This window comes from Nyctereutes procyonoides, unplaced genomic scaffold, assembly GCF_905146905.1.
Source record: "Nyctereutes procyonoides isolate TBG_1078 unplaced genomic scaffold, NYPRO_anot_genome, whole genome shotgun sequence".
Taxonomy (NCBI): Eukaryota; Metazoa; Chordata; class Mammalia; order Carnivora; family Canidae; genus Nyctereutes; species Nyctereutes procyonoides.
The window spans coordinates 31907482-31925855 of NW_026575024.1; the positions used below are offsets into that span (position 1 = coordinate 31907482).

Genomic DNA, 18374 nt, shown 5'->3' on the forward strand with positions numbered 1-18374 from the left:
TTCAAAAAAAAAAGATATAACTGTGTATGTTTCAAAATAAATTAACGCTAAACAACAGAAAGTGGTTAAGTAGTATAGACTCTGCAGAGGATAATTAGGGAACCTGGGGAAATAGAGGTAGAAGGGAGACATTTATATTAAACCCTATGTTATGTGTTCAGAGGGAGAGAAAGACAGAGAATCACAAATAGTACATAGGTAGGTAGGTAGGCAGACACAGAATAATGGGTAGGTAGACAGATTTAAAACTAAAAATGTGAAGGAACAGCAGGCCTCATATTTTCCAGCTGCATCTTTTGCTTTTAAAGCCCTTATTTCTTTTGCCACGTCCCCCCACCATTTAGTCCTCTTCAGTTAGCAGGAGTCTTACCCTCCGCTGGGCAGTGAAGACACAAACCAGACTTAGCCCTAGACACATTCTCAACAAAACCGCATACCATACACAACCTCAAACACACGTTTTCAGGTTTGGAGGTGGGATGGACCAAGATGACCAAGCTTGGGCAATCTAAGAGGGACCTCCGTCTCTCCTCTCGCGTCACATTTGCACTCTCTCCTCACCCTTTCATTCCTACGCCCGCCTTACCCCCCAGCCCCGCTCCAGACCCCAAGCACCCAGGACGCTGAACTGGCGTAAATTTCCTTCTACTTGCGCCGAGGCCCGCGGGGGGGTGGGGGTGGGGTGGGGTGGGGGTGGGGGTCGTGACGTCAGTGCTGAGCGAGGGGGCGCCGCCTCCTGGGTGGGTTCCCACCGCTCCTGGCCCTGCGGGCCCGGCTCGGCTTGCCCTTTAAAAGAGCGGGTCCTGCGCCAACCGCGCCACACCGCGGGGACCTGGACACACGGCTGCTTTCCCGGAGCATCTTTACCTTGCCTTCTGCCCGCATCTCACTCACAGGTCCAGCCGCCGTCCTCTTCGTGCAGATTCGGGCAAGCGGAGCCATGCAGCCAGCAGCGTTTCTCTGCCTCCTGGGAGCTGCAGTGGTGGCCGGTGAGTGGGCTCCGCTGGCTCATCAGCACCGCGGACAGCGCCAGCCGCGTTCTCTCTGGCCGCTGGGGAACGTCGCCTTGTAGAGATACTGGGGGAGAGGAAGGGTTGAGTGGAAGATTTCTCCCTCTTGCTTGAGATGATTAATTCCCGAAACTCTCTGCTTCATCGTCTGACTTGGAAAAAGCCAGAGGGCTTCCTAGCCCAACCAGAAGAGTCTCAGTTTTTGTCATATTTGAGTTTTTCTGTAGATAGAAACGTGCCTGTGCCTCCAAGGAAACCCCACATTTTGTGCTTACTTCTAAAATGTCACGCTCTCTGCCTTCTCTGCCTGTCTAAAGAGATGCTTCCAAAACCTTAATATGTAACTGGAATTAAGTATCTGTTCGGTTTTTTTAAAGCCAGGGAACTGCGGAGATACAGGAGTACTTGTATTAGTTGGCACCTGGGATATAATTTCCCTTATCATTATTATTTAAACATGAGGAGATGAAAGTAAGTCTCGTAGGTACATAAGATATCATATCTTTTTCTTAACATATTCATCTATGTGTGTGTGTTCATGTATATGTATGTACAAGTTTAATGTAATTTTGAGGGGTATTTTATAGTTCCATTTCTGAGAAGAGGTAATCTCATACCCAAATCCATCCATTTTTAAGTTATTAATGGAAATTGCAGTAGATATTTTGACTTTTGTACTTCAAGAAAATAACAAGGATAAAATAACCACAAAGATATCCTTGAAGAAGTAAAAAAAAATCTTTTTAGTCAATTGGGAGAAAGAAATTTTAAGTAGTAGATATTTGACAGTATCTCTTTATGTATGGAAGATTGTAGGACTAATCTTTCAAACTACTATGAATCTTGAAGAAATTATTTCTGGAGATTTGAAAAAATGTGTGTGTGTGTGTGTGTGTGCATTGAAGTAAAATCACTAGACCACTGGGAAGTATGTGTGCTATCACCAGATTAAACTGGAGATTTTCGGTGGCTGTTTTAATAACCTCATAGGATATTGTTCTTATCTGATATTGAGACTCCTAATTGGAACTGAAGTATTGCCATCCATGAATATGAAGCTTTCATTGACAGCAATTGCTAGATTCCCAAATGTAAAGACACAAAATGAAAGCCAGTGGTAATTTATTTTCTTGCAAGCCACACACATTCAGAAATTTCTAACATTCTTGTAACTTATAAATTGCCTATAAGTGTTCTTAAAGAAAACTAAATGAATATTTAGAGTCCTTTCCGGTCAAAAATATTTTCAGAAAGAAATCACTTAAAATGCTACAGCTATACATTGTGCTTTAGACTGCAAGACAGTGTCATTTGTGAGACTTACTTAATATAGTGGCAGAACATTTAGAGATCCTTTATGCAAGAGAATATTTTAAGAAGGGCTCATATTTTAATATCGGCTATAATAGACATTATATTCTTTAAAAAAAAACTATTGAACTGTAATTTACACACCATAAAACTTTTAAAGTGCATAATTTAGATTCACAGATTCTGTAATCACTATCAAATGTCAGAAGTTTTTCATTAGCCCAGAAAGAAACGCCTATGCCCATTAGCAGTCATTCCCCATTTCTGTCTTCACAAATGCCTGGAAATGAAACATGGTAGCCGTCAAGCAAAGTTTATTATCTAGCAAAATCACAAGACTGAAGAAAACCTCAGGAAACCATCTGGCTCATTTCCTACCCTGAAGAGCTTCTGAAGGGAAATCCATACCTTTCTATAATAGCTACCGGGAACTCTAAAAATTTAATATGAGTGAAGTAGTTATGTGACTATGTGACACCCATATTGTACAGGGTAAAGTAGTTTCTGCCCAGATGAGGTTGCTTAATTTTTTAAATTATAGCTATATTCTTATTCTGGAATCAAACCTTAGTTTGATAGTCTTGTGGTATATAATACTTTGGAAATTATTTTCAGGATTATCATACAATATAATTTGAAGATTTTCTACTGCCTGACTATTTCACTTTTAGAATCCTTGGGTTTTCTTTGGTGCCTCCTGAATCTTACTTTATACAAAAATAAGTTAAACTACTTTTGGGGATTTAATGTGTCTTTGGCTAGTACTTTGCTGTCACAGATTCAGTTAGAAGAAATACAGAACTTAGATGTCTCACTGAGATGCATAATGCACTTTTATAAGGAGACCTTAGTTTCTTTCCATCAAAAACAGGTCTGAAAAAATCTCAGTAAGAGAAACAGGACTGTCCTGCAATAACAAACATGAGCTATAAATTGTTTAGAGTGATAAAGAAAAATATTTCTGTCTGCCCAAATCTGATGAATGTTAATACTTTGGGAATGTTAGTAGTTAATAAAAACACTGATTTCACATTAAAAAAATTGTTCAATTGTTTTTTAAGGATTTTATTTATTTATTCATGAGAGATACACAGAGAGAGGCAGAGACAGTCAGAGGGAGAAGCAGGCCCTTCACAGGGAGCGCAATGCAGGACTCGATCCCCAAATGGGGGATCACACCCTGAGCCAAAGGCAGACTCTCAACTGCTGAGCCACCTGGGTGTCCTCTGATTTCACATTTGTGGGGAAAAAAGTTGTTAGAAACTGTATAAAAAAAAAAGAAAGAAAGAAACTGTATTACCAAAGAAGGTTTAATAAAGCTAGATTTTAAAAAGGCACCTTCTAGTTTATGAGAGGAGTAATTCTCTGTTATTTCTTTCTAGAGAATTTTACAGATTCAGGTGAAAAGAAAAAGTGCCACAGTGGGAATGTTCCCAAATAACAGCCATTTGGGGGATAAATAATGGCCCAGCATACTGAAGCCTGGGTGCCAAAGGGAGGCCATCTGGATCTTGTCTGAAGTACCTTTTAGAAAGATTTTGGGGGTCTTCTTACCTGTTCACCACTTCTTAAATGGTTTACAAATGATTTTAACATGCTGGATAGCTTTGGGCTTCTTGAAACAATTGAAGTAGATCCCTGGCCATGCTTTAAAAAAGGAAAATTCAGTAAGGTGAGTACATGAAATAGGTGCTTTATTTCAAGATTGAGCCCTATGATCTGTAACTGATTAGAGGCAGGCAGTTAAAGAGACTTGGAGAGCAAACATTTTGTGAGGAGAGGTCAGGTTGCTGGTTAAAAATAAACTACATTTGAGTAGCTTTCATCTCTGATGTCTGAGAGTTTTGCTCTTGTTGCAGCTAGCTCTTCTCTTGCTCAAGGACCTAGAATTTCCTGCACTGAGCTTCTTCAGCCAAAATAGCAGTTGTCTACTCCAGGGCATACCAGGAGAACTGTGGAGATGGGCCTACATGTAAATGCTTTAGCTTCTCCAATGGAAAGGGCTTAGACAAGAACAAAGTCAAAGTGAAAGATGAAAGAAATCAAAGCAGCTTGGAAAAAAAGGGGGGGGGGCTTTGTAAAATTAAAAGCATCTAAAACATCTCCTAAGAGGATAAAGTATTTGAATTGCTGGTTTAAAACAAGCAGAGCTTCATGAAATTTAATTTGAATAAAACTTTTCTCTTAAAATATCCTCATAAGCCAGTTGTTAAAAACCTATTTGTACATGGTATTATGGAATTGATGCTGTACTAGTAGAATGAGATCCTTTCCCTGCTCTTTACACATGGCTGCAGACAACATGGGGAAAAGGAAACACAACAGTGATATAAGCAAGCTTGTTCAGGCAAAGGAGTGGGGGTAAAAATTAGGTAATTAGTGATATAAGATAATTGCAACCATGTCTCCAAAAATAAAGTGAGTTTTGGGAGGGGGTAATTTCTTGGAGACAGGAATAGGTAGAGGATAGGCAGAAGAGCTGAGGAGGGTACTCTAGTTTCATTTAAACTAGGTTTTAAAAACTTTTTACTTATGTGTAATATACATTTAGAAAGCTGCACAGATAAGTATAAAGCTTAATGAAGTTTTCACTGAGTGAGCACATTTGTATAATCAGTGCCCTCATCAAGAAACAGAATGTTGCCAGGGCACCTGGTTAGCTCAGTTGGTTGAGCATCTAACTCTTGGTTTTGACTCAGGTCATGATCTCAGGGTCATAGTATCCAGCCACGCTTTGGGCCCTGTGCTCAGCAGGGAGTCTGCTTGAGTTTCTCTCCCTCTCCTTCTGCCCTTTCCCCCCACTCGTTTTCTTGTTCTCTCTCTCTCTCAAATAAATGAATAAATCTTAAACAAACAAAAAGAAATAGAACGTTGCCAGTATCTCAGAAGCTCTCTTTGTCTGTGGTCTGGATTTGAATTATACTGCATATAAGATAGTATTCATTTCCAAATCATGTTTAAGACACTGCTAGGGAAAACATCTGTGTGTGTGTGTGTGTGTGTGTGTGTGTGTGTGTGTGAGCAACTGGGGCAATTATGGCTCCTGAACTAATTTTCTTCAACTATCTCCATTCTGCTCAGCTGTGATTCTGCTCCTCTCTCCAAATAATGTACAGAACGTAGGGGTAATTTTGTGACTGTGGGGTCACACAACTTCCAAAAATCAACTCAAGTCTTCCCATTTCTTTTTCTCCTTCAAAGCAGTCAGTTCTGTGCCAGTGGATAACAGGAACCACAATGAAGAAATGGTAAGTTGAATTGGAAGTCTAGAATCTCCCACTAGTTACCATACCAAACCAAAGCAAAACAAAATAAAAACAAATGACAGCCACAAGAAACCTACAACACAGTCTTACAAAGCCAGGTTTTTATCCCTGAGGGAACAGTGGCAGAGAATGTCCTTTCTGCCCTGGGCTCTCACTTCCTTCCTGGATGTGTTTAGTGCCCCCTGAGGGTACTATGTGTTATCACCATTTTCCTTCCAACCTGCAAGAAATGGATGTTTGTTTTTTAAGATTTTATTTATTTATTTATTTATTTAACAGAGAAAGAGAGCAGAAGCAGGGGGAGGGGCAGAGGGCCTCCCCCGCTGAGCAGGGAGCCTGATGTGGGGCTTGATCCTGGGACTCCAGGATCATGACCTAAGCCAAAGGCAGATGGTTAACCAACTGAGCCACTCAGATGCCCCAAGAAATGGGTGTTTATTTCTCTTCTCTTGTGAAATCTTGACCCAGTGCTGTTTTGCATTGTTCTGTGGAGAAGACTGGGAGATTTCACTGTGGTCCTACATTTCTGCCCCAAGGATTCCACACCAGTCTAGGCCACAGAGCCAAGCCTTTTGCTACAGCAGCTCTAGGTTGAGTTAGTGTGTCATTCTAGTGACACCAGCTTTTGCCAACATGCTTTTGGGTCTCCCCCCAGGTGACTCGCTGCATTATTGAGGTCCTCTCAAATGCCTTGTCGAAGTCCAGTGCTCCACCCATCACCCCTGAGTGTCGCCAAGTCCTGAAAAAGAGTAAGTGTCCTACACTGCAGGAGATTTTTGTCTCTCACATGGTCCTTCCTCCTGCTCCCTCTACTTCACCTACTACTTTACCTCCAAATGAAAGGGGGCAGGGGAGGGCATAATGAAATGGAAAGAATATAGGCTAGACTAGGATCTGGGGAGACAGAAGATATGACTTCTAGTCCCACTCTGCCTCTTCATAGCTGTATGGCCATGGGGAAAGATCTCTTGACTTTCTGGGCTTATTTTCTCAAAGTAAAGTGAGGGAGTTGAACTCAATGATAGCCTTTGAGATATCTATCAGTTCTTAAATTCCTTGGTTCCAGAGTTTGGATTTTCAGAACAGGTTTTCATTTGGGTGGAGAGAAGTGTGGGGAGTGCTGGTTTGTGATTAGGTAGCAGGAGTTAAGTATTCTGGAAATGTTGGGAGATGAAAGGATAGAAGGAGAACTTAAAATTATTTGCCTTCTGCTCTTCTGACAGTGAGAAGTTAGAAGCTTGAAGGATGACTTGGAAACTTCTGTCGTCTTTACATGACAGATTGCTCAAGCCATTTTAATGTCGAGCTGATTAGAATGGGAGGTACCGCCAAATGGTGGAGAACTAGAGGAGGAAAGGAGAAGTGGAACATCCAGTGAGTCAGAGCTATGACCTTCTGAATCTAGAGTGGGATTTTCTATACAAATTTCAACAGTAATGCAAGCGGTATCCACTGCGAGTTGACATTAAAAGACCAGTTTTACAAAACTATGCCGTCTCTTTTATGCATGAAGTCAGACTGATTCAAACAAACCCCAAAACCACTGTTCTCTCCAACAGTCTCTGCTTTTAAATTTTTAGTTAGGCTGGCAAGACTAGATTTTTGTTTTCTTGTCACTTCCAAAATCTCTTATTGCAAGATAATACTCTCTTGCTATTGCTGCACATGAGCCCTCATGCATAAAATGGTAAAAACAAATATTGACAACTGACCAAAAGACTAACCTGGCAGGACTCAGTCCACCATTGGGGGCTTCAAGGTAATCACAGATGTGGGGACCTGAGCCTCCACGAGCCCCTACCAATCCCAGCTTACACATGTTTTTCTGAATTTCTCCCCAACTTTCTTTTCCAGCCATTACAGGGAATGAATACAAACAGAATGAGTCTTCAGGCAGAGACTAGAGCCAGCTCCTCTGGGCAAACCTGTCTCACTATCTCCCTTCATCTTCCTTCATTTACCAGATAGGTGCAAAAGTGTGGGGCCTGCCATACTAGGTCATCAAAGAACTGTGACTGTTTAGGAAGAGCTGTTGAATGCAGGGCCCTGCTTAACTGTCAAGATCAGACTCAACCTTTATATTGTGGCCATAGTGATTCTAGCCTCTGTTTATCACTGACTGTGCCCTGGGGCCATTTGGTGTCTGTTAAGAGAGGCCCAGGGAAACTAGTTAAAATCAAATGACTCAAGTCTATCGGACCCTGGTGACACTACCCAGAGAACTATATATAATGCTGAGATCAGGAGGGTTTAAGAGCTCCTCTGGGCTGCAGACTCAGATAGCAGCCAGGGCCTGACAGATAGCGTAAAGAGTAAAGCAGAATAGGAAGTGACTCAAAAAACTAGAGGATACATGTCCTTCTGGGTGGGAGTGGGGGGGGGGGTGGAGGGCAGATGTTTTGCAGCTCCAACCCTACTCTGGAGAAATACAGACTTTGTTATCAGATTTGGGATTTTTTAAAAGAAGTTAAAATTTGGATTTGTAAGCAGTATCTCCTGGTACTTAAGTATTTGCCTCTGAATTTGAAATGAGGTAAAATGAGATTTAGGGCAACCAGAACTCACCTCTGGGTTACCAGTTTGTGGCTTCTGCCTTATTCTAGTTTTCTCTCCTGCTGATACGTCTTAAACAGAAGGAGTCTTTCTCTCTTGCTGATATGTCTTAAACAGAAGATCAGTTGGAGCTTTTCAGCCACCTGGATGGATAGATTGATTCTCTGTCCTACCCCTTGCCCATCTCCATCCCCACTCCCCATTCTCTCCAGGGTGTCTGTGGAGCAAGCATACACTTATTGGGTGAATGAGCACTTGGGGGAATAGAGGAGAATCATTGTTTTAGGGCGTGAAGAGACCTTAGGGAATACATAGCCCAATTTCTTAATAGGCATAAGCCTCTCTTTGTCCAGGTTAATCTTGTCATTCTTGCAACAGAGTTAAGGATGGAAGGTACGTTTCCTCCTTTTTCACTTGAAAGTAAGAATGAGCTTCATACCTTGGTTTTACAGATTGACAATGACTATGTGCTGCTAATCACAGTCCTCCTCTGATCGCACCTTCAGGGACTTAGAGCTAAATTTAGGAGGAAGTGCTAAGACTCAGGCACAAGCTGCTACAGAGAGCACAGAATTAGCTGGGAAAAAATAAAAATACTCTGTTACTGACCGGTAAGCAGTAGGAAAGGGGTGGCACAGTGCCTGCCCTGGAAAGCTGAGATCCTGTCTGATTAGGGCTGTGTCAGCTTACCTGTGCCTACCTGGACCACCTCACTTGCTTCAATGCTGCTGGCTCTTCAAAGACAAAATCCCTGGGGAGGGACCAGCTCTCTGGATGTGAAAGGTCAGAGACATTTCAGTTGATTCACAAAACATGAGAATGTTATCATGCCAGGCTAGGATTTAAGGAGAAAGGTACAGACCATCCACTATTTCTTGAATATTTTTCCAATGACCATTTTTTTCCATTTTGCAAATGTCAGTTCAAAATGACTCATCAGTGCCATTTCGTAGAAATATAACGTGAACCACAAATATAATTTCATATTTCTTTCTTTTTTTCAAGATTTTAGTTATTTATTCATGAGAGACATAGAGATGCAGAGACACAGGCAGAAGGAGAAGCAGGCTCCCTGAGAGGAGCCCAAGGTGGGACTCAATCCCAGGACCCTGGTATCACATCCTGATTCAAAGGCAGACATTCAACCACTGACCCACCCATGCATCCCTAATTTCACATTTCTTAGTGACCATGTTAAAAAAGTAAAAAGAGATAGGAGAAATTAATTTTAATAATGTATTTTATTTTTATCCAATATATTTTATTTAGTAAATAATTTTTACCCATCTAATAGATTTATGTGTGTGTGTGTATATATATATATATATATATATATATATATATATATACTTATAAGGTTTATCTTTTTTTTTTTTAATAATCTCTACACCCAATGTGAGGCTTGAACTTACAACCCCAAGATCAAGAGTCACATGCTTTTCTGACTAAGCCAGCTAGGTGCCCCCACACCCAGTATATTTATAATATATATTACCCAATACATCCAAAATATTATTTCAATATACAATCAATATGAAAATTTGAGATATTTTGCAATTTTTTCATACAAAGTCTTCAAAATCTGGTAGGAATCTTAGACTTATAGCTCATCTCAGTTTGGACCAGCCACATTTCAAGTACTCAGGAACCATAAAGGGCTGGCAGCTCCCACAACAGACAGTACAGATCTAGACCCAGAGCTATGAGGGGCCTTGGCTTCAGGAGTTCTATATGAACTCAGTGACATAAATTGAAATTCAAGCCCTTCCAGCTAACAATCAGACAATGCTAGCTGCATGTCTTCTTTCATGAAATGCTCTTGCATTAAGGAGGATTTAGTAAAGGAGGTATTGACATTTGGAAGAGATAGGAGAGAACACATTCGATTAAAATATCAGTTGTACCATATACTGTTGACTAATGAAACAGATAACTCAGCATACTGATGTTTATTTTCAACATCTGAGAATACGTTGGGCAGATGGGATCTGAGTGATGGAAGAAATGGTTCTTTCTACTGGTATGTGGTTTTCTCAGGGAAGAAATATGCACCCTTCTTATCACCAGTTACTAGGTTACATGGTCTCTTACTGCTACATTGAGTCTACACAGTTGATTGGATTAAAAAGGCTGATAAACTAATAATTAAAATTTTAAATCCTCCATTGATACTTCCTCCTGATACTTCCCATTTTGGCTATTTAACTTTATTTAGTTGGATTTTAGTTAGAGCTATTTACATAAGGCTAACTTTTTAATCCTTACTCAGAACAAATATGGAAAGAAGGGTCCCTAATTATACCTCTCTGAGTCTCAATGTCTTCATTTGCAAAAAGGAGAGGCTGAAATAGATGAATTCTAAGGTTTCTTCTGGTTCTAAATTCTAACATTTCATAAATCTCTATTTGGATTTTAATTTGATCACTAGTACCAGTGAGACATGCTGGTTGAGTGTTATGGAAAAAGTAAAAGTAGAGTTTATTATTAAACACAGCTAAGGAGCTTTCATCCCATTTTCTTTTAAAAGGAGTCTGACTATACTTTTTATTAACTTTAAAAAGTATCCAAGTGATTTTTCAGGTCCTTCAGTTTTGTAGTGCTCACTGAGGCTGGTGCACAATTCTGAAATTACACTTAAGCGTCTCTATTTTCATATAGGTAGAAAAGAGGTCAAAGATGAAGAGAAAAGTGAAAATGAAAACACACGGTTTGAAGTAAGATTGTTAAGAGACCCAGCTGATGCCTCAGATGCCCACAGGCCTTCTGGTAGGGAGGAAGCAAGACCCCCAGGAGAGGGGGGCACCCAAGGCCCGACAATGGCAGACACAGAGGGTGGGCACAGCCGAGAAGGAGCAAGTGAATCCCAAGGGGACCTATACCTCCCTGACAGCCAAGTCTCTAAAGAAGCAAAGACACACTATTCTGAGAAAAGTGAGGAAGAGGACAGGAAGGAAGAGGAGGGGGAGAAATATCAGAAAAGGGAGCATGGAAGAGATGGCAGTGAAGAGAAAAACCTGGAGGAGCCAGGAGAGACACAAAATGCCTTTCTCAACAAAAGAAACCAGGCTTCAGCTAAGAAAAAAGAGGAGTTAGTGGCCAGATATGGTACACACTCTGCCAGCACCCCTGAGGAGAAGACACACAGCAGAGAAAGGAGTAGCCAGGAGAGTGGAGAGGATACAAGAAGCCAGGAGAAACACCCTCAAGAGTCTAAAAGCCCAGTTGGGAGCCAGGAAGAATCTGAGGAAAGTGAGGAAGATACTGACCCTGAGATGGACAAACGACACTGGAGGCCAAGACACCACCATGGGAGGACCAGGCCTGACAGGTCCTCTCAAGAAGGGACACCTCCCTCTGAGCAAAGAGGACACCTCCGTGAGGAATCCAAGAAGTCAGACATGGGCATGGCCAGCTTAGGGGAAAAGAGGGACCACCATCCAGCCCACTACAGGGCTTCAGAGGAAGAACCCGAATATGGGGAAGAAGTGAGGAGTTACCAGGCTCCCAAGGACCTGGAGCAAGGACATTATGGCGGCAGAGGAAGTGAGGAGTACAGGGCTCCAAGGCCTCCCAGTGAGGACAGCCAGGAGGAGGACAAGAGAAATCGCCCCGACTCAGAGTTTGACCACACGGCCCACAGATATAATGAAGAAAGTGAGGGAGAGAGGGGCCATGAGGAGGAACACCACCACAGAGCCAGGGGAGGGGGAGCAGGTGCATATTCCTTTCCAGACAAAGAAGAAAAACGGTTCTTGGGTGAGGGATACCACGGTGTTCAAGAAAGCCCGATGGACAAGGTAAGGAGGTATCCACAAGGTGAGTGGAAAGAGCAGGACAGAAATTACCTCAGCTATGGTGAGGAAAGAGGTGAGGAAGGAGCCCAAGGGAAGTGGCAGCAGCAGGAGGACCTGGAAGATGCTAAAGAGAGCAGGGAGGAAGCTAGGCTTCAAGGTACACAGTATGGTCCTCATTACACCACTGACAAGAGGAAGAGATTAGGGGAGCTGCTCAACCCATACTATGATCCTCCCCAGTGGAAGAGCAGGCATTTTGAGAGAAAAGACAACATGGATGACAATTTTCTTGAAGGGGAAGAGGAAAATGGGCTAACCTTGAATGAGAAGAATTTCTTCCCAGAATACAACTATGATGTGTGGGAGAAAAAGCCCTTCGAGGACGATGTGAATTGGGGATATGAGAAGAGAAATCTCTCCCCCAGACTGGATCTGAAAAGGCAGTATGACAGAGTGGCTGAACTGGACCAGCTCCTTCACTACAGGAAGAAGTCTGCCGAATTTCCAGACTTCTATGACTCTGAGGAGCAGATGAGCCCACGCCATGCAGCAGAGAATGAAAAGGACAGGGCTGGCCAGGGAGTTCTGACGGAGGAAGAGGTAACGTGTGGGGCTTTTGTTTAAAATTAAGATGGTTAATATTAATGTCTTCAAGACTACCTGAAATTAATGTGGTGAAACTGGTGGGAATTAATTACCTTGAGAATGTATCCTCAGTAAGAGAGTGGGGACAACCTCTGGGTTTGAGTTCCATTCTCCCTGCCCACTTACCCTACTGCAGTGCTTCCCAACCTTGGCTGCACACAGGAATCAGCTGGAGGGCTTGAGTAATTACTGATGTTTTGGATCCACCCCCAGGGATTCTGTCTATTTGGTGCTGGGTGCTACTTGGGCATCAGGGTTTTTCAAAGCTTCCAGGTGGTTTCAGTGTTCGGCCAACGTTGACAACCCCAATTTGGTATCTTCCTGGTCATTTAACTTTTCATCACTATTTCACAGCATTAGAAGGAACACATGATATAGAAATTAGTTGCTTTAGTCTTCCTTTATCAGCTCTTGGACTGTAAAAATTCATTTACATCTCAGAGAGTTAACGTGGTTAGAACGGTTCCTGCCTAAACAATGATTTTTCCTAATTTGATTATGCTGGTTGCTGTTTCTTAAACTTGAATGTGCATCAGAATCTCAAGAGATTTCTAGCCTTCAGAGTTTCTGATTGAGTAGTTTGCAGGTGGGGCCCAAAAATCTGCATTTCTGACAGGTTCCTCGGTGATGCTGATGCCTCTGATCAGGGGACCACACTTTGAGAACCACTGATGTAGGGTGTCTCATATGTCTTCTAATATCAAAAAATTCCCTTCTATTCATACTCCCTCAGACCACAATAAAATTTATTGATCTGGGACCTCATGCCTCCACTTTTCTGTATTTTCTAGGAAAAGGAACTTGAGAACCTGGCTGCAATGGATATGGAACTACAGAAAATAGCTGAGAAGTTCAGTGGTAACCGAAGGGGCTGATGGCTTTTGGAGCAAAGGGCAGTTTTAAGAAGCAGCCCTCACATTATTTTCTGCCACTTCACTGAAAGACACCATTTATTTACCCAAAAGCAGAAAGTAGAATTTGCTGTTCATTAAATGTTTGACACAACTGGAAATGCTTTAATTTATGCCAGAATGCTATTGAAAATATGAATAGCATGACTTGTAGTATATTCTTTCTCTTGAAATAGACACATATTAACATGCTTGTGATAATGATTGTGTTGTCATCCTTGAAAAAATATGTTTGTCTTGGTTTGAAATAATAAAAGATTCACCTGAGACCAAAGCTTCATGTTCTTAGCCTTCTTTGGACTAACAGGGAGGAGTGTGATTTTCAAATCCATTCTCTAAAGTAATTTTATTTTTTTTTTTATTTTTTTTTAAATTTTCATTTATTTATTATAGTCACACACAGAGAGAGAGGCAGAGACACAGGCAGAGGGAGAAGCAGGCTCCATGCACCAGGAGCCCGATGTGGGATTCGATCCCGGGTCTCCAGGATCGGGCCCTGGGCCAAAGGCAGGCGCCAAACCGCTGCGCCACCCAGGGATCCCTCTAAAGTAATTTTAAAAGATAGTACTAGGATTTGTTGGTCTTTGGATGCAGAATTGGAAAAAAAAAAAGCGCAAAACTTTGAAGTAAAAGAATGTCCAGGATATAAAGCAAAAGAGTACAAGAAAAGACATCTGTTTCCCTACAGTAAAGAAAGATTGTTAAATAGACTTGAAGAACCTATTTCAAAAGTGACCATAAGACATTTACTTTTTAAATTCTATTATCTGGAAATCTCTGAGAGTAGCCAACTAAGGATCATTTTTCAGGGCTAAGGAAGAGAGAGCCTAGATAATGGGATAACTTTGGACTGGGAATCAGAACATCTGGGCTGATCCAGACAGATCCCTGGGCCCTCAAGGCCTGATTTTTACTCTGTATAAAAACAGGACTCTGATTCTTTTTTTTTTTTCAACATTTTATTTATTTGTTCATGGGAGACACAGAGAGAGGCCAAGACACAGGCAGAGGGAAAAGCAGGCTGCTGGCAGGGAGTCTGATGTGGGACTCGATCCCAGGACTCCAGGATCACACCCTGGGCCAAAGGCAGGTGCCAAAACCGCTGAGCCACCCAGGGATCCCAACAGGGCTCTGATTCTATTACTAAGTAGTTGTATGACTTTGGACAAGTTGCTTTCCCTCTCTGGACCTCAGATTCATCAGTAAAACAAAGATATCTGCCTCATTGGATTGTTACGAGGATGATATGAGTACGCAAAACACTTAGAATAGTGCCTGGGATATGGCATGGTGCAGGAAATGTTGGCTGCTACCATTATTAACTCGGCAGCTCGCTTCCTATGGCAAGACAGGTGGAAAATTTCCTGTTCTCCTTTCTTTTTCTGTCATCTCATTCCTCACCAATGGTCCCAAGGGATTGAGCCCCAGGTGCCATAGCAGTGAGCTTCTTGGTAATACACCCTTTCTAGGTTATCTTTATCTCCCTGCCCCACTTCCTACTGGTAACCTCAACTGATGCTGCCTTGAATCGCCTCCCAAATTAACTGATTGTCCTCAACTTCTTATTTCGTGGTCTGCTTCTTGGGGACCTGAATCTAAGAAACCATCCAAAGCCAAGCTAGTCTCATGGCAAATATATTTAATATACCACCATTGTAACCCTTTGTATTATTGCATCTTGATACAAGTTACTAAGAAATGCTTAACATATTGCAGTAGACACGGCTCTCCTTTTTCTTTATTGCAATTCAGCAGAAAACAAAATCACTTCCTAATAAAGAGGATTCAAGGGCCCAAGATGAAAAGGATTTACTCACTGGATAAGGGAGGGCAAAACACTGCAATGCACCAAATGCTAGTCTGGCAAGCCACACACACACACACACACACACATGCACACACAGCACTGCTCATGAGAGGCTGCTGGCTGCTGGCAGGTGGAGCATAGCACTGCATGGTCCTGGCCTCCTGTTGATGTCCTATGCACTAGCACATCTTCTTAGTTTAGTTTGTAAACACTTCAGAGCAGGGGAATGTGTAGGAACAGAAGACCTATCAAGGATACAAGAGACATTCAAGAGAATTCCACCCAATCCATGGTGCCCACAGAGTGCAGTTAGGATCTCTGGAGATGCCATGCCACCATTTCTTTAAGATGAACTCAAGGACTACCTATGCCACTAATTTTCCCTCTTTTGAGAAAAGTAATATATGTTGATGGCAAGACATCAGGTCGTCCTGAAAATGGTGGGTGTGATGGGTTGAACTGTTGTCCTCCAAAATGATACGTTGAAGACTTAACCCCTGGCACCTGTGAGTGTGACCATATTTGAAAATAGTCTCTACAGATGCAATCAAGTTAGGATGAGGTCATTAGGGTGGGCCCATATCCAACATGACCATTGTTCTTGTAAGAGGAGGGAGATCTGTGTAGACACCAAGGAGAATCTCATGTGAAGACATAAACACAGAGGGAAGATGGCCATGTGAAGGTGGTGGCAGAGACTGAAGCTGGGCTGCCACCAGCCAAGAAACATCTGGGGTCACTGGAAGCTGGAACAGCAAAGAAAGATCTCCCCTAGAACAGCAAGGGTGAGAATAGCCCTGCTAACACCTTGATTTGGGACTTCTGACTTCCAGGACTGTGAAACAACACATTTATGTTGTTTTAAGTCACTCAGTTCTTGGTCTTTTGTTAAGGAGGCCCTAGGTATCTAATATGATCAGAAACAAACGGCCTCTGACCCTTTCCTTCCAAATCCTTCCGCAGATGTAATCATCTATATTTTAGAGCTCTTCTCCTACTTGAATATTTTATTTTATTTTTTAAATAAATTTATTTTTTATTGGTGTTCAATTTGTCAACATACAGAATAACACCCAGTGCTCATCCTGTCAAGTGCCCACCTAAGTGCCCGCCACCCAGTCACCCCCACCCCCTGCCCACCTCTGCTTCCACCACCCCTAGTTCGTTTCCCAGAGTTAGGAGTCTTTCATGTTCTCTCTCCCTTTCTGATATTCCCCACTTATTTTTTCTCCTTTCCCCTTTATTCCCTTTCACTATTTTTTTATATTCCCCAAATGAATGAGACCATATAATTTTTGTCCTACTCCAATTAACTTATTTCACTCAGCATAATACCCTCCAGTTCCATCCACGTCGAAGCAAATGGTGGGTATTTGTCGTTTCTAATGGCTGAGTAATATTCCATTGTATACATAAACCACATTGTATACATAAACCACATCTTTATCTTTCGATGGACACCGAGGCTCCTTCCACAGTTTGGCTATTGTACTTGAATATTTTAATTGTCATGGTCTCTAATATTTTATCAAGGAGGAGTTAAAGCACAGTTATGGAACAGGAGGGGAAGAGGGTCCCAGCATTACAAAATGAAAATACACAACACAACACTGTAAAATATAGTATAATTGGGAGATCGCAGATGCTAAAATAATTAATTCACTACAATAGTTACTACTCTGTGGTCCAGAAACCAGTCATTTGGGTATATAACAGGACTCATTGAGAAAATGAAACCCCTAAAAAAAGTGAGGATGTGAACCATGTGGACCCCTGGAGGAAGGACACTTCAGGCAGAGTGAACAGCAAGTGCAAAGGCCCTGAGTAATGTGGTTGGTATGTTTGAAGATGAGCAGAGAGGGCCATGTGGACATAAGTAGTGAAGTGGCATGGACCAGATTACACAGGGCTTTGTACACCCTGGTAAGGACTTTTGCTTTTGAAATTGAAAAGATCTCAGTAGAGGACTGACGTGATTTGCTTTATGTGATAACAACACTCCAGCTCCTGGGTTGAAAGAAGACTGTAGGGGAAGTGAGGGTACAAACACAAAAACCAGTAAGGAGACCACTGCAAAATTCCCAGTGGGTCACTGTGATGGCTTGGACCAGCGAGTGGCATAGGGGATAAAGAGAAGTCATCTGACTATGGGTCTGTTTTGGAGTCAGAGGACAGGTGGGGCTGAGGGATTTGGTGTGGCATAAGTGAAAGAGAGGCACTGAGGATGGAAGATTTAGGCCTGAACAACGGGGAACACTAGAGCTGGGGAGAACTATACGAAGGACTGGCTTGGGAAGAAAAATATGGGGAGTTCAGATCAGGCTATGTTAAATCTGAGATGTGACCAGACACCCAAGTGGAGGTGTTGAGTTGGGTATATGGGTCTGGAGCTCAAGGGAAAGGACCACACTAAAGACATCATGTGGGAGTCATCATCATAGAGATGACATTTAAAACCTTAAAACTTGAAAAAAGATAAAGTCCAGGGGTTAGTAGAATGAAGAAATAACAAAGATCAGAGTGGAAATAAATGAAACAATGACTAAAGAGACAATAGAAAAGATCAGTGAAACAAAGAGCTACTTCCTTAAAAAGATCAACAAAATTGACATACTTCTAGCTTGACTTACCAAAAAAGAGAGGGCTCAAACAAATAAAGTCAGAAATGAAAGAGGAGCTGTTACACCAGACACCACAAAGAGACTACTATGAATAATTTTTTAAACTTTTTTTTTGGAAAGATTTTATTTATTTATTCATGAGAGACACAGAGACAGAGACATAGGCAGAGGTAGAAGCAGGCTCCCTATGGGGAGCTCAATGTGGGACTCAATCCCAGGACCCCCGATCATGACCTGAGTCAAAGGCAGACGCTCAATCACTGAGCCACCCAGGTGCCTCTACTATGAATAATTATATGCCAACAAATTGGACAACCTAGAAAATACAGATATATTCCTAAAAACATACAACTTTCCAAGACTGAATTATGAAGAATTAGAAAATCTGAACAGACTAATTTTTAGTAGGTAGGTTGAATTAGTCATCAAAAACCTATCAAAAAACAAAGGTCCAGG

At 41.9% G+C, this 18374-nt stretch overlaps 1 protein-coding gene across 2 annotated transcripts; it reads left to right on the forward strand.

Annotated features, from left to right (window-relative positions):
* The first annotated feature begins 819 nt into the window (after positions 1 to 819).
* On the forward strand, positions 820 to 13752 carry CHGB (chromogranin B). Of its 2 annotated transcripts, none has more exons than XM_055303993.1 (5): positions 820 to 989; positions 5523 to 5569; positions 6243 to 6336; positions 10799 to 12534; positions 13371 to 13752. In XM_055303993.1, exons 1-5 carry the CDS (start codon positions 941 to 943, stop codon positions 13452 to 13454), a joined length of 2010 nt encoding a protein of 669 aa, XP_055159968.1. In that variant the 5' UTR covers positions 820 to 940; the 3' UTR covers positions 13455 to 13752. The 2 variants fall into 2 exon arrangements, with proteins under 2 accessions (XP_055159968.1, XP_055159978.1); XM_055304003.1 differs by having other exon boundaries at positions 5526 to 5569.
* Positions 13753 to 18374: the final 4622 nt, after the last annotated feature.